General features: G+C 37.4%; 1 protein-coding gene across 1 annotated transcript in view; it reads left to right on the top strand.

Annotated features, from left to right (window-relative positions):
• Positions 1 to 8344: 8344 nt before the first annotated feature.
• MPP6 (membrane palmitoylated protein 6) overlaps positions 8345 to 14999 on the top strand; it is a 32361-nt gene continuing 25706 nt past the window's right edge. The window contains exons 1-2 of the mRNA XM_026841764.1: positions 8345 to 8490; positions 13847 to 13999. Of these exons, the coding sequence (XP_026697565.1) occupies positions 8374 to 8490; positions 13847 to 13999 (270 nt within the window). The 5' untranslated portion in view covers positions 8345 to 8373. The remainder of the gene's footprint in view (positions 8491 to 13846; positions 14000 to 14999) is intronic.

Genomic DNA, 14999 nt, shown 5'->3' with positions numbered 1-14999 from the left:
GATGTTCAGCAAAGATTTACTGTAGTTATTAAGTTTCCGATGAACATATTCAGAGGCTGTAAAACAACATGTTAGCAATTTAGTATCAATTCATAAAGTAATTACTTGAAGGCATTGGTCTGCTTTTTGCTTTTTAAAAATTAATTCTTATGTTTAGCTCAAAACAACCACTGATAGGATAGCTTTTTGGTGTTGCCAAAGTGACCTTGGAGAAGTGCAGGCATCCATGAGTGAGTTGATGATGTTTATGGGTTTCAATTGGAGCCTTTTATATTACAGAAGGGGTAGAGATTTCTGTCTTTCAGTATAGTATCAATATGAGTTTCCAGTATTTATTTAAAGGTAGTATTTACATGGTGTGAAAGAGTATATAGCAAAGTTCAAGAAGAGTAATAGTAGTGAGCAAAGCTTTCCATGTGAATGGAGGATACCAGGAAATAATTACAGAGTGATGGAATCATTGAGATTGGAAGGGGCTTCTGCAGATCATCTGGTCCAACTCCCCTGCTCAAACAGGATCAACTGGAGCTGGTTGTCCAGGACTCTGTCCATTGGGTTTTGAATATCTCCAGAGATGGAGACTCCACAACTTCTGTGGGCATCCTGTTCCCTTGAGGATGCGACAGATGACATAAATTGAATCAAGAGAAATTCAGGCCATAGATAAAGAAAACCTTTTTCATCATTAGGAAGCAGTGGAAGCATTTGCTAAGAGAAGTTATGTAGTCCCCATCCTGGTACATTTTCAAGACTTTACTGGGTAAACCCTTGAGCAACGTGTACTCTCATAGCTATCCCTTCTTAAAGCATAAGGTTGGATTAGAGACCTTTTGGAGACCCTTCACACTTAAGTTGAGCTTTCATAACTTGATCTAGTTATTTTCCTAAGTGTATCACTGGGAATAAAATAATTTTTAGTAATCCTCTGTTTTAACTTACGACTCTCACACAGTTATATATGTTGTAATTCAGTAAGAAGTGCTACTTTATTAGTGGAGCATGGAAACTGTTTAAACAGAAAAATGGGAAGGTGAATTCTCTTTTTAAAGAATTTCATCTCCTGAACCTTTCAGAAGGCATCTTAAGCCCTCCTGCCTCTTCCAGCGTGGCACAAATACCATAATGAAGGGGCAAATTCATTAGGTGGCTCAGACTACAGTGGAGGAATTGCCATGCAGGTTTCTGCTGTCTTACCATTTGTTTGCTGTAGAGGACTTTCAACTGTGGGGTTAGACCTGTACAATTTAAATCATTAGATGAGAAGCTTCTCTCTGTCAGAAAAGACATATTCATCATGTTTGTGTGTGTGCATGTGTATGCTTCCTCAGTTAATCATCATCTGTGCCTGAAGCTTGCATCAGTCTTTCTCCAATTAAAAGAAGTCAAAAAACTTGGTAATATTTAACACCTGTACAGGTTAATGTTCAAAGCATCAAGCTTAGTTACTGAGCATCAAGTAAAGTTAATTGCCTTTGTACTTTACAGTTGAGATCTTTTTATTTATAATCCTTTCAGAAAGAGAAGTCTTAACACAGTTTCCTCAGTAACGGATTTTAGTGTATCTCTTATCAATATCTTATTGTTGGTCATGATACTTATATTCAAATAAGACTTAACCTTTTAATTCCTCTGTTTTTGGAGATGCGATGCTTTGTTCCTTTTTTATCTTTGCTGAAATGATTTTAAAATAGTGCTTTTCTTTCCAAAAGATGCAGCTGTGAGGTCCATCTGTTCATCAGAAAATTTGTTCTTCATCTTTTTTTAGACAAACTTCTTCACTGCATGAAAGAAGTATGGCTACAGTGTTTGGGATGGGGAAGGGTTGTTCACTCTTCCCCAAAGCTTTTGTGACCTTAAGAGTCATGAAAAATGGTCACGAAAGATGTAGCTGAGCTAGGTTTGATAAGAGTAGGGACTGCTTGAGCTTCTATTTATAATTATGCTAATGTAGCTCAATCTAGGCTTGCCAGGAGACTTGGAGAAAATGAAGTAAAAAAAATTAGTAAACATTCTAAGCATTTATGTTATTTCTTTTCAACATGCAAAAATTCAGTGAGTAGAATTTGAATACCTAGAGGAGCATTCATTCTTATCAGTTAGTAAAGGCAGGAGGAAAAGTCTAATTCACTGCCATATATGCTATTCATTTCTCTGATTCTGCAGTCAGTAAAGTATGCATGCTGCAGAGAACATCTTTCTTTATTAAGCAGTCTTACTGTCTTTCTAGAGGAGATCCACTGTATTTGCCGAATGAGGAAGGGGTCCTGTTTAGAAAATGTGCCTACGTGATGTTACAGTGGACTGCTGCCCAGAAGTCTTTGAGTTAAGGTGGCTATTGATAGGGCTTATAGCTGTGCTGGCCCAGCACTCCCTGCTTGGCAATTTTGTGTCAGGTAGCCTGGACAAAACCTCACACTGTCACAGATGCAAAGTCTGTGGATGCTTGTGAGCCTGAGTATTGCTACCCTACTACAAATCAGCAACGTAGGCATACCTTGTTTGGGATTGTTTAACTACTTTGTAGCCTAGCGTAGAAAAGCAGAGGGGTGAAACTGCAACTGTACATCACTTTTATAGTACTTCTCTGGAGCTATTTCTAAATGTAATCTCTGCTCAGTGAATACAGTTACTGGCAGTGAAAATGCAAACAACGTGTTGTATGTGCTCTACTGCATAATGCTTTCCCAGAGACTTTTATCTTAAAAACTGTTTTCTGAAACTTTAACGGTAGTAACAGAGGGCTTTGTCAGTGTTTCCTACATTCTTGGTCAATAGTCTGTTAGTGAATGAACTTGTTTGTACTAGCTCAAAATGTGAACTTGTTCATATGTACTCCTATGGTACTCCTAGGCTGTCAAAAATGTTCCTATTTGTAACAGGGGAGAGAAGTGACCACTACAAAATAACTTTTTTTTTTTTCACCTTAAGTTAAAACATAATTCCATTTTTTAAAAAACATGAATACAAATGAAACGTACACAGCTGTCATAAGTTAAGAGCTGTATGAGTTACAAATGAATCTTCCTTTGTCTACACATATTGGGTGCCTTGTGAAAGTTTTCTTTTGGATACATCCTCTTGCAAAGGTTATAAGTCCCACAAGAAATTGTTTCCAAAGTTTATGTATGTGATGAGATTTTAATCTAAATTTCTAGGCTTTGTGTAAGCACCAGCCTCAACTCCTAGCCAGATAAGTAGGCCATGTGGAAATAAATATGTATACATTTATGTGAATATATTATGCATCATTTTCTTTTCATTCCTATTAGTTTGTAAGCTTGGAGAGTAGTAAAATGAAATTGAGCTAAAAAAATCTGTGCAAGGTATTCACTCTGGAAAGCTTTAATTTTCCCTAGTGAGTGACACATTTGTCTTCTGTCTGCCGATCTGGAAAATTTATTTAAATGTATGCTTCCTCTTTCCTTTATATAGAATTAATATAGACAAGAATTAGGAACTGCAAGAAAGAATAAAATCAAATTTGATAGAAGAGTCACAGTTGAGAGCTTGGTGGAAACCTGTCTTTTTCATATAAATACAAGAAGAGAAGAGTTATCATAGTATCTTTTATTTCCATTTGATCTGAATTTACTATTGTAAGGTGCAGTATGTAGATTAAACCGTTGAAACATCTTTTGGTTGTCTGAAGAGCTTTATGTGAATTAGGAGGAGTTAATTCTGGTTAGTAAATTTTGCATTAGAAAGTGGGATTTATGTATTCTTATGCCTCAGTGTATTCTGTCTGCAACAGAGATCAATTATCATGCCTTTCACCCCTTTCCCTTTTTGATACGGTGTTCAAATGACAAACTATTTTGAGTCTGGGGTAATATACATAGTAGGATTAAATTGTTCAGAGCATGTACACATCAGGCCAGTATGCTCCTGCAGAGTCTTGCTTGAGGCTTTAAACTTCCTATGATTATGAAGATGTTCTTTGAAAATTGACTGTGGAAATTAATCGTATGTGTATGTTCCCTGCCACTAAAGCCAGGGCTGGAGTGGAGGGTGGCCCGTTGTAATCTTATTTTCTCTTAGGAGTCCCAGCTCAGACTCGGTTCTGTTGTCACTTTTTCCTAAGAATCCTTTTATTTCAACACCTTGCCTCAACTGAGAGCCCCTTTCTGCTGCTCAATTCCTCCTGTTCTGTCTGGAGGCTGTTGTCAATGTGTGTCTCTAGTAATGTGTGTGTTCCTAGATGGTTTTGTTAACTGCTGTAGTCAGCCATGCCTATCTCATGCTGTCCTCTCAAAAGCAAATAATTTTGTGGTTGTGATGAGAATTTAAAATTTTACCCAGATGGGTCTTTGAATATAGAAAAAGTCTTGTATTTAGAGAGAGAAGAAGGTGCGTGGTGGAGCTCTCAAAGTTAGTATGTTTTTACCGGTTTCCTCTGAAAGATGGGATGAGAGAGGCAAGAGACACCCAATTAATTTTCCATGGAAGGAAAAGCATGCATTTGCTTTTTACTGGACATCAAAGTATTCAACAATGAGTGTTCCTGACAATCTGGTTTATGCAGCTTGTTCATTGTAGTCCTTAGTTCTTGTATGCCTGACTTACATTTAAGTTTTACAGGTGGTGGGTTTTTTTCTTCCCCCAGTGAGTAACCTCTATCAGCATTTCAAAGGCAGATTTGCCAGAGAAGAGATGGGAGGCTCAAAAGGCAATTTTTGGTAGGGTATTTGGATTTGGTAGTCTCTAAACTCCTTAGTTCCATCTGTTTCTTGCTTGATAGGACCTGATCTTTTAAGTAAAATTTTCCTATGTGACATCTACTTACATCTTATTTTCCTACTTACATCTTCAGCTTTCATTCCTGCTGCTCAAAGATAAGGTACTTGTATAAAAGAGCTAAGGTGGCTTTGCCCCTGGAAAGAAAAAAAAAAAAGAAATTATTTTAAAGACTGCTACTTGAAATTCCATTGTGTATCTACATTATTCTGAAAGATCATTATAATTAATCCAGGAAACAACATATCTCCTGCCGTTTGTATTTTAATAAGAATTTTTTCCCTAGAAATGAATAAACAAAAGCCTGTTGAATAGATACATAAAAAGAGAGTCTAGAATACATTTACCAAAGTGTCTTCCTCTCCTCCCCCCTCCACCTTTTTAAATTGTCTTTGGATAAATCAGATGGTTTGAAAGGACATGTATGAATATCTAAGGCATATGTAGGTCAACATGTTGCTGAGATTTTTCAAAGCTATTTTCACATGTATGCAAATATTAGCATTTCACATTAAACGGGAACTATGTTTGAAGCTGGCCCATGACTTGCATAAAAAATGTAAACCACTGAAGTTAAAGTGCTTAGTCTAGTCTGTCACAAAAAGTACCAATATATTGTTGCCTGTTCTTTTTAAGTAAACCAGCTGACATAACTCCTGTTGGAAGATGCTCTTGCTGATTTCTTGAAAAATAGTATTTGGTAATGTTCTGAGGTTTTTTTGCCAGGTGAATGTAAAGTGGTGTAACACTGAAGCATATAAACACAGTGGAACATAATCATTGTTCTAGTTTCTGGTTAGCATGTGCTAGGTAACAGGTGCAAAGATTTTGTTGAAGATTCTTAAAGCTTTCTCTCATGCTGAAAAATTTTGCTTAATCTGGTAGCTCATTAAAATAAAGGGATACTTAACAGTATTATTTTTTTATTCAACTACTTAGAAAGATCTTCCCTTAAAGATGGGGAACTAGCTATACTGGGGCAACCCATACTGTGTTGGAACATAAATAATCCAGGGGGATTTCTTTCTAATATTGAGGCAATGCTATTTATAGCTAAGAAACCTCTTGCCATGGTGGCTGTGCCATGAGAGAAGGCGAGCACTGGATGCACAGCAATACAAAGCTATTTCTGAAAACATCTGGTTTTGATCACCTGGGATGCAAGTCTGCCTTTGAATTTTTTGAACTCTGCATGTTGATAAAGGTGTCTGCTGCCTTCCAAGAAGGCTAAAAGATAGTTAAGCAGTTTTAATGCTAGAATTTCTGAAACATTTATTAAATGTAATATTCATTTGAAAATACCCTGTCTAGCTGCACAAAGCTTGAAAGTCATTCTTGTGAAGCTTAATGTTACTCTTAACAGTTTTTCTCCTTGATGATGAAGTTATCATTCTAAGATAGGCAGAATTCTGAAGGGGTTATGTAAGAAACAGCTTATTAACATGGAGATACATAAGGAATGTCTTTATTATGCACGCCTCTGTCAGCATCAAGTGTTGGAATTGCAACTGGTAGTTGAGATGCATGCTTTGACCTGAAGGAAGCTTTATATTTTTACTTGGATTATTTATAAGAACAAAAGCATTAACCTGAAGTCCCTTAAAAACAATTTATATAACTGTTAAAAATGTATAGAAAGCTTATTATTATAATGCACTATTTATGCAGTAACTAGTACACTACGTAAATTGGCTAGAAACGTCTGTCTACTGCAGATACTTCAGCTTGCATGACTGCATTTAAGAATGATGAGTCTATAACTGAGAATTGAGAAAATGCGAAACAAGGCAGTTACATCTGCAACTGAGCTACTCAGGATATAGGACATACCTTAATCTAAGGAAGATGCAGCCTATTTACAGGTTGATTTGGTGACTTTACATAATGTGTGATTGCTAACAACACTTTGTCTATTATAAAGTAGCAACAATATTCCTTCAGAATCTGAAAGCATAAAGTAAGTGTCATTTTTCCTCCTACTCATGGTTTCACAGAAGATTCACTTTTTGAAAGTAAGAAGTATGGTTACAACATACTTTTTAAAAATGCAGTCTTTTGATATACACTGCTGTCGTTAAAATGTGGCACACAGGATGATTTGAATGTTGAAAAGTTACTTCTACTTGACAGAAAGAATGGTCAGAAAATTTTTATTGGGATGGAATTTTCTAGGAAGAATTGAAATTAGAAAGTAGGTGTTGAGAAATGCTGTTTGTTCTGTTACTGCGCAGTGTTTCATAATAGCTTTCATTATAAAGCAATGAGGAAAGTTAAGGGTAGATTTCTATGTGGGAGAAGGGGCATATAGGCTTTCTAATTCTCTTGATACATGCTGCTGTGCAACATGCAGAGCACTACAGTACACAGTGGTTGTTCTAATGATTTTTAGCTTGTTGAGGATCTTGACAGAAGATTTGGGGTTTTTTTTAGTATACGTGTATGTGTCTATTTGAGCATACACATATAACTCAGCAGGAGTTTAAAAGAATATAGTTAAACCCAAGAACAATATAGCTTATTCACTACTAAGATAATACTCCAAGATAAGAATATTTAGTCATATGTTGGAAAGCAGGGAAAGAATGACCATTTACCTTGTGGAGGACATGATAACTGTCTCCACTGTTGTCCCCTTTTGTGCTCAAGCCTAAAGTGGCACATGTTTATCTCTGCGACCTGGGGCTAGCTCATATAATCCCAGCTAAGGGCTGCTGCACACGTGCCCAAATGCACAAGAATTCTGTAATATGTGAACACACTGAACCTGTTGTCTAACATAAAATATCTGGTTTGTTTATCTTAAATGGGAGATTTGAAGCACAGAGGAAATAAGTTCTCGTCTCTCATCCTGATGACTTCATGAGACAACACAGCTGGAATGGTGGGATTTTCTGACTTTCTTGGGCACCGTTATTCACTCTCACTCAGTTCTCTCTGAGTCTGTAGATAACGAGGAAAATCTCCACTGAGGGTACTGGGCAGGCACGATGTATTGTGCATTGAGGATATACTTCCCATTGCAGTGTGTTGTGGTTCAAGGTTGTTAGCATCTGCACCAGCTACACTTAGTGCTGGAATGCAGTAAGTCAAAACTTGTGAAGGACTTCTGGGGATAGACACAAGTGACTCCAAGGTAGTAGCTGCCTTGCAAGCAAATTTTTGGTTAAAAAAAATTTGGTTTGGAACTATGTGTTCATTTTAAAAACAGTGACATCTGCCTATGCAAGCATTGTGAAACTTGTAGTTGGTTGGTACATGTATGAGGGCTGAAAATTTCCTCAGAAAGAGATTAAATGAAAAAAGCCATTAATTAGTTGCTTTTACTGTATTTGGAATATTACGTATACCTTATACATAGTTTATAGTTGTTTGTTTTTTCAGTCTTTAAGTAGTAGTGGATCTTGAAAGGAATGTGCTGGGCCTGGATTTAAGTTGATGGTGGTGATGAGGACTTGGATAGGGACTTTATTTCCATCTTTCAAACAAACAAAAAGTTCTTTTTCCGTTCTGTCCACTTGCTCTCACTAGATGTAGTTAGCTGCTTAACACCTCTAAAGTTGATACTGTGGAATTTCCATACAGTTTATGCAAGCCTATTTTGGTCAGTACTTACTTCTTGTTTTTGTTTTGTCAGCAGCCATGCAGCAGGTCCTGGATAACCTTACTGATCTGCCGACATCGACAGGAGCTGAAGAAATAGACCTGATTTTTCTTAAAGGAATTATGGAAAACCCTATTGTAAGATCACTTGCTAAGGTATTAAAACTTGCTGCTCTGAGTAAAATCTGGAAATATTTTAACTCTTAAATTATTGTGTGAACATAGAGTATGGATTGAGGTATTAACAATGGCTTTTATGTATGGTACATCTTATTAAAAGCCTTAAGGAGTTCTTGAAGGTGAGGATTTGGTATAATGTAATTTCTGTGCATGCTGATTTATTGTTATATGGAAGATTCTAGAAGAAGAAGAAAAATTGAGACATCAGAAATAATGTTGTAACACTATTTATGAAGAAAATGTCAAAATACTTGAAATTAAAACAGTTGGTTTTAATACAGTCTCATGACCACTATTTTGTGCAAAACCCATGCACCTTCTGACTTTTAGCATTTTTGCCAAAGTTGAAAATTGAGAGCAATAACCTTCTTTCTCCCATGGCATAAACAAGTTTTCTTTCTGTCTTTGGCTCAAAAAAAACTTTCTGGTCAGCCAGGTGAAATATTGTCTCCATACCCTTTCCTGGATCTCAGAGTAATTCAGGGACCTTTTGATTGTCAGCTCTCTAAAACATGGGCTTAATTTTGGTCTTGCTTTATGAAAATATTTTATTTATAGATGGTAGCAATCAATTATAGATATGTAAGTTGATATTTACAAAAACTGTGGACTGTGTAATTAAAATGTGGCTGATCTTACCAGTAGGAGATGCAGTTAATATTGCACAGCTCTTATATCCTTTCTTAATCTTACTTCATAAAAATAAGTTCCTTTCATGGGGAAAGAAACAGTTAACTTAAATGTAGCTGTCTCCTTAATACTAATAGACATCTGAAAGCAGTGCCCTCTGGGCAGGCATGAAATACTCTGTAAAGCTGAATGATTGTTGTGCAGGGATTTTGCTCAGTATAAAAATCTGGAAAGGAAAACTTCTCCTAAGAAGTCATGCAAGAATTTACTTCTGTTTAGCTGTTCAAAAAAATTGGTTATAAGTGGAAGACATTCCATAGTAATAAACTTAGAAATAATGGAAGTATCTCATCTGCTAGTGAGATGACTGCAGAGGGAGATTTGTGTACTAAATTTACTAGAGTAAGTAAAAGCATTTTCTTAGAGTTGTTTCCAACTTCAGTATCTGCTGTGTAGGTCATCTTTAATTTAATATTTATCATGAAGAAAATGTTCGGTGAAAAGCATGTTTTTTTCTTACCAAGAATTTGCTTTAATGGCCAATTACAATTATGTGGAATTTAATGACTAGCAGATGTAAAAAAGTGCTTGTAATGGAAGCAGATTCTTAACTATAAACTTGCTTTATCTAGAATGCTGAAAGGTTTTAATTGTGTTCATATGGCATGACTGCACTCATATTTTATTTTGTAATTATTTTGGAACTAACCCAAAAACTCAGTCCTAACCAGCAGAGCTAAATAAGGATGAGATTAAAATGACATCACATTTCTTGAAGTATATATAGTTCATATATATCCATTTGTCTCTAAAAATACATAAAACTTGTTTTTCTATTAGGAGAGTTAGTTTTAACAGAACGGACAATTCTCAGGACCCTGAGGTGATCAGAATATTTAAGCAAATTCATATCAGACCAGGGCAGAAATGTAAAAGCTTTTTCATTTTCCTTTATTAGTCAGTTATTAAGACTAATCATTATGTAAAGTATCCCAAAAAGGACAAAAAGAAATTTAGGAGAATGTGCCATGAGCCAAACAAGCTTAATTTTTCTTTTCGGTCCTTAAAAAACTGAACTCAAGCAATGAGTAGAATAGTTTATAATACTTTGCAATGCTAAGTTTGGCTTATCTTTTAAAATTGCATTATTTCACACTTGATCTGTTATAAAGGCATGAGTGCAGAAATTGCAGATATTTTTGGGTTAGGGTTCTCTTACTGTACCTTTCCATTCTTCATTAGGTGGTAGGGGAAAAGGGAAGTAACTGTAATCACTGTAAAATGTATTTTCCTGTCATTTACTGATGTTTATAGAATCATGGAATAGTTTGGGTTGAAAGGGACCTGTAAAGGTCATCTAGTCCAACCTCCCTGCAATGAGCAGGGACATCTTCAACTAGATCAAGTTGCTCAGCCCCTCCAACCTGACCTTGAATATTTCCAGGGATGTGACATCTACCATCTCCTTGGGCAACCTGTTCCAGTGTTCTACCACCCTCATCGTAAAAAATGTATTCCTTATATCTAGTTTAATTTTACCCTTCTTTAGTTTAAAACCATTTACCCTTTGTCCTCTTTCAACAGTTCCTACTAAAAAGTTTGTCCCCATCTTTCCTGTAGGCCTCTTTTAAGTAATGGAAGCCTACATAAGGTCTCCCTGGAGCCTTCTTTTCTCCAGGCTGAACAACCCCAACTCTCTCAGCCTGTCCTCAGAGGGGGAGGTGTTCCATCCCTCTGACTGTTTTTGTGTCCTTCCTCTGGACTCACTCCAACAGATCCATATCTTTCCTGTGCTGAGGGTTATGTTCCGTCCTAATTAGCCTTTAGAATTGTTACACTTTTTTGAAAACGTTTATTGAATTTGGAACATGCACAGATTTTACTCAGTTTTGCTACTGAACTGTCCTATCAAAAATTCTCTTGGATTGCTAACTATTCTTTTGAACCTCAAAACTTTTATCTTCTGCAGTCATATAATTGCTTTTAGTATAGTAGCACAGACTACAGCATACCAGGTAAATGCCTAACCCAGACCAAGGAAACATCTTAGGAGTAATCTATAAATATTGAGTCCAGTATTTAGAATGTCAGGTTGCTGGAGGCAAAAACCTTTCTATCTGAACATTTGGCAAATATGATAAATATTGAATGAGTCAAGAGACTCAGTTCAGTATCACTGTTTCTGAAATGATGAACTGAAATGAAAAAAAGAAAAGCAATATATGTTAGGTATTCCTGTTTTTTTAAAAAAATTATTCATACCACTCCATATCCTGCTACTTCCCAACATATTACAGGATCAGAGGTTGTTGACTGTTAAACTTTCTGTTTCCCAAGGCCTTGATTTTGGGGTGAAGTGTGAGGATATTTGTATTTAGATTATACTCTGTGTTAGTGATAGTATTTTAAAGAAAATTAGTGAGAAAGAAGGTAACCCATATTCTCTATAATCTTATAAAGGTTTTGCTGTTGGACTGTGTTTAAAAGTCAATAGATTTGGGTTTTTATTTGCTGTAAAAGAAGTAAACTTGAAAAGAAGGATATTGTTTACTGTATATATTAAAAGAAGGCTATTGTTTATATATTTGTACAAAATAACATTCCCTAACTAAGGAGAATGTGTGTAGGTGCCAAGCTTCCTATGACTTTGTAATCATGGTCATTTGGTTTATGTGTGTTGGTGTTGGGGAATGTCTGAAATGTCTTTATGTTAAGTTAGCCTTTCCAGTGTTTGATCGTCAGTCCTGCAGAAACACTATTTTGGAGATATGAAGTAGAACTTAATACTCAGATGATTTCAGGAAACAAAAGTTTTCTGGTTTTAACAAAATTCTAACATCTGTTTTGAAGCACTAATATTTACAGGCTGGAACAATGGGCTGAGGCCAACTGTTGGAGTTTCGATAAGGCCAAATGCCGGGGGCTGCCCTTGGGCCACAACAACCCCCAGCAGCGCTACAGGCTTGGGGAGGAGTGGCTGGAGAGCTGCCAGTCAGAGAGGGACCTGGGGGTGTTGATTGACAGCCGGCTGAACAGAAGCCAGCAGTGTGCCCAGGTGGCCAAGAAGGCCAATGGCATCCTGACTTGTGTCAGCAATAGCGTGGCCGGCCATCAGGGACAGGGAAGGGATCTGACCCCTGTACTTGGCACTGGTGAGGCCGCACCTCAATTCCTGTGTTCAGTTTTGGGCCCCTCACTACAAAAAGGACATGGAATGACTCGAGCGTGTCCAGAGAAGGGCAACAGAGCTGGTGCAGGGTCTGGAGCACAGGTCGTATGGGGAGCGGCTGAGGGAACTGGGGGTGTTTAGTCTGGAGAAGAGAAGGTTGAGGGGAGACCTCATCGCCCCCTACAGCTACCTGAAAGGAGGGTGCAGAGACCTGGGGATGAGTCTCTAACCTAGTAGTAAGCGACAGGACAAGAGGTAATGGCTTCAGTTTGTGCCAGGGAAAGTTTAGACTAGATGTCAGGAAGTATTTCTTTCCAGAAGGGGTTGTTAGGCATTGGAATGGGCTGCCCAGGGAGGTGGTGGAGTCCCCATCCCTGGAGGTGTTTAAGAGTCGGGTTGACATAGCGCTGAGGGATAGGGTGTAGTTAGGAACTGTCAGTGTCAGATTAATGATTGGACTAGATGATCTTCAAGATCCTTTCCAACCTGGTTGATTCTGTGATTCTGTGTGCACATACCTTCGAATATATGTGTGGAAATTATATATAGATGACTCCCAAATATATCTGTTATTTGTTGTGGTTTTACATGCCAGAGAGATTGTTCTTCTTTGAACTTCTTGTTGCTATGGTGTTGTAAATAGCCCTTAATTGAGTGCATTGAGAATCTTAGTTATTTTTGGCCTCCTCTTATTCCCCAATTTTGTGATACAGCGCTACCGGTAATAAGTGAAGCATTCAGATTTGAGATGTTTCTCTTGCTGCTCAAAGCCCCTACCTTTCATATCTGCAGTGTTTAGTAAAGGATTGTGTCTGCAGCCATAGCTCTTGAAAGAGCTGATAAGTTATCACAGAATCTTAGAATGATTGAGGTTGGAAGGTACCTCTGGAGGGCATCTGATCCAACCCCAATGCTTGAGCAGGGCCACCTGGAGATGGTTGCTCAGGACAACATCCAGATGGCTGTTAAATATCTTCAAGGAGGGAGATGCTACAACCTCTCTGACTGAACTGTGCCAGTGATCTGTCACCCTCGCAGTGGAAAAAGTGTTTACTTATGTTTAGACAGAGCCTTCTGTGTGTGTTTGTGCCCATTGCCTTTTTTTTAGAATTTGCTGAAGTTGTTTGAATGGTAGAAGTCTGGGGTAAATGCTTCTCTTGCAGACTTTATTTTTTTCCTGAGCAGATCCCAGAGTTCCTTTTATGTCGTTCCAGAAGGTGTACTTGTCCTGGGTTCTGAAGCAGAAAAAATCTGAGGTGCTGTACTGTTCAGAGAGGACTGTTTTGTGTATATAGTGTAGAGGTTATAAGAAATAAGGACATACAAGCATCTGTGACAAGTGCTGCTCATAAAGTTTGTCGGGTCATTTAGTTAAGCATACAAAATCCTTCAACATTTTTGAAGATAACATATACATATTATTTTATATGTCATTTTTCTGGCTTTTCTGCCAGAGAATTTATTTAAAAGATTTATAAATTGTAACTACTTGAAACTTATTTACAGTGTAGTCTCATATATTTAATCTTACAGGCTCATGAGCGACTGGAAGATTCTAAACTTGAGGCTGTCAGTGACAACAACCTGGAGTTGGTGAATGAAATTCTTGAAGATATCAGTCCCCTAGTAAATAAAGATGAAAATATTGCAGAATTGGTTGGAATACTCAAGGAGCCGCATTTTCAGGTGCTACCTTTTTACTGTATATTGCCTACTTATTTTATCAGTGTCTACATATAGATCTAGGAATGAACCATATAAAAGTTTAGGATTTTACTACAAATGAAGGTTAAAGCAGAAGCCATGTGGGGTTAAGAATGAGCATGATTTTATTCTTTGATATCACCTCAAGAGTATCTTCGCTCATTGTATTAAAATCCACTGGAGTTTCTGTTATAAATCTTGGACAAACATTTACCTCCTATATGACTGGAGTTTCTCTAACAGTTCCCTGAAGGCTTCATCCTTAGCATTTCCAGTAGTCTCAGTTCCTGATACTGACTGTTCTGCATATTGCTTCAGCTGTCGCCATTCAGTACTCATGTGTAAGATGTACAGTCTGCAGAGTGAATGAACATGATTCTTCTATGATGGGACCTGCACTGCAAGCTTACGTTGAGACTCTGCATCCCTCTCGCTGTTGCTGTACTTAACATAAGTGAAGTTTTGACATATGCTTGTCAAAACCAGATGTTTTTCCATAACTACCATCCTATTACCAGCTTCTGTACTGACCCTTGAAGATTATGGTTTGTAAATCCTTGGTACGTTCTGGACTTCCCCAGGCAGGCTTCAGCTGACTTCAGTACTTAGCTATAGGTATCATGTAGAAGAACACAAGCTAATTTTTTGCCACAGTATAAATGTGCTTCTTTTGGCAAATGGGTAGGCACAGACAGTTTTTGGGTATATGCATTTAAACACATGGGTTTTTTTCCCAAGATTTCAGTTACACATTATATAGAGCAGTGAGTGCATTACTGTTTAACACTGGAAATGCTGTCAAGCTGTCTTGTGGCCTGTTAGAAGAAGGAACACTAAGAGTTCAGCTTTTGAGGTAGTAGCTATTCTGAGTGCTGACCAAACAGTTCCTCTGCCTCTTCTGAAGAGCAGTATGTTGGCCTCCCTTGTGCCCTTATTTGTCCAGAAGGGTGTCATAGCTAAGGAATTGAAGACTATGATTTAG

The sequence above is a fragment of the Athene cunicularia genome, assembly GCF_003259725.1.
Source record: "Athene cunicularia isolate RWA chromosome 2 unlocalized genomic scaffold, athCun1 chr2_part1, whole genome shotgun sequence".
Classification (NCBI taxonomy): domain Eukaryota; kingdom Metazoa; phylum Chordata; class Aves; order Strigiformes; family Strigidae; genus Athene; species Athene cunicularia.
The sequence above is the reverse complement of the archived record's forward strand: the minus strand, read 5'-3'. Positions and strand labels throughout refer to the sequence as shown.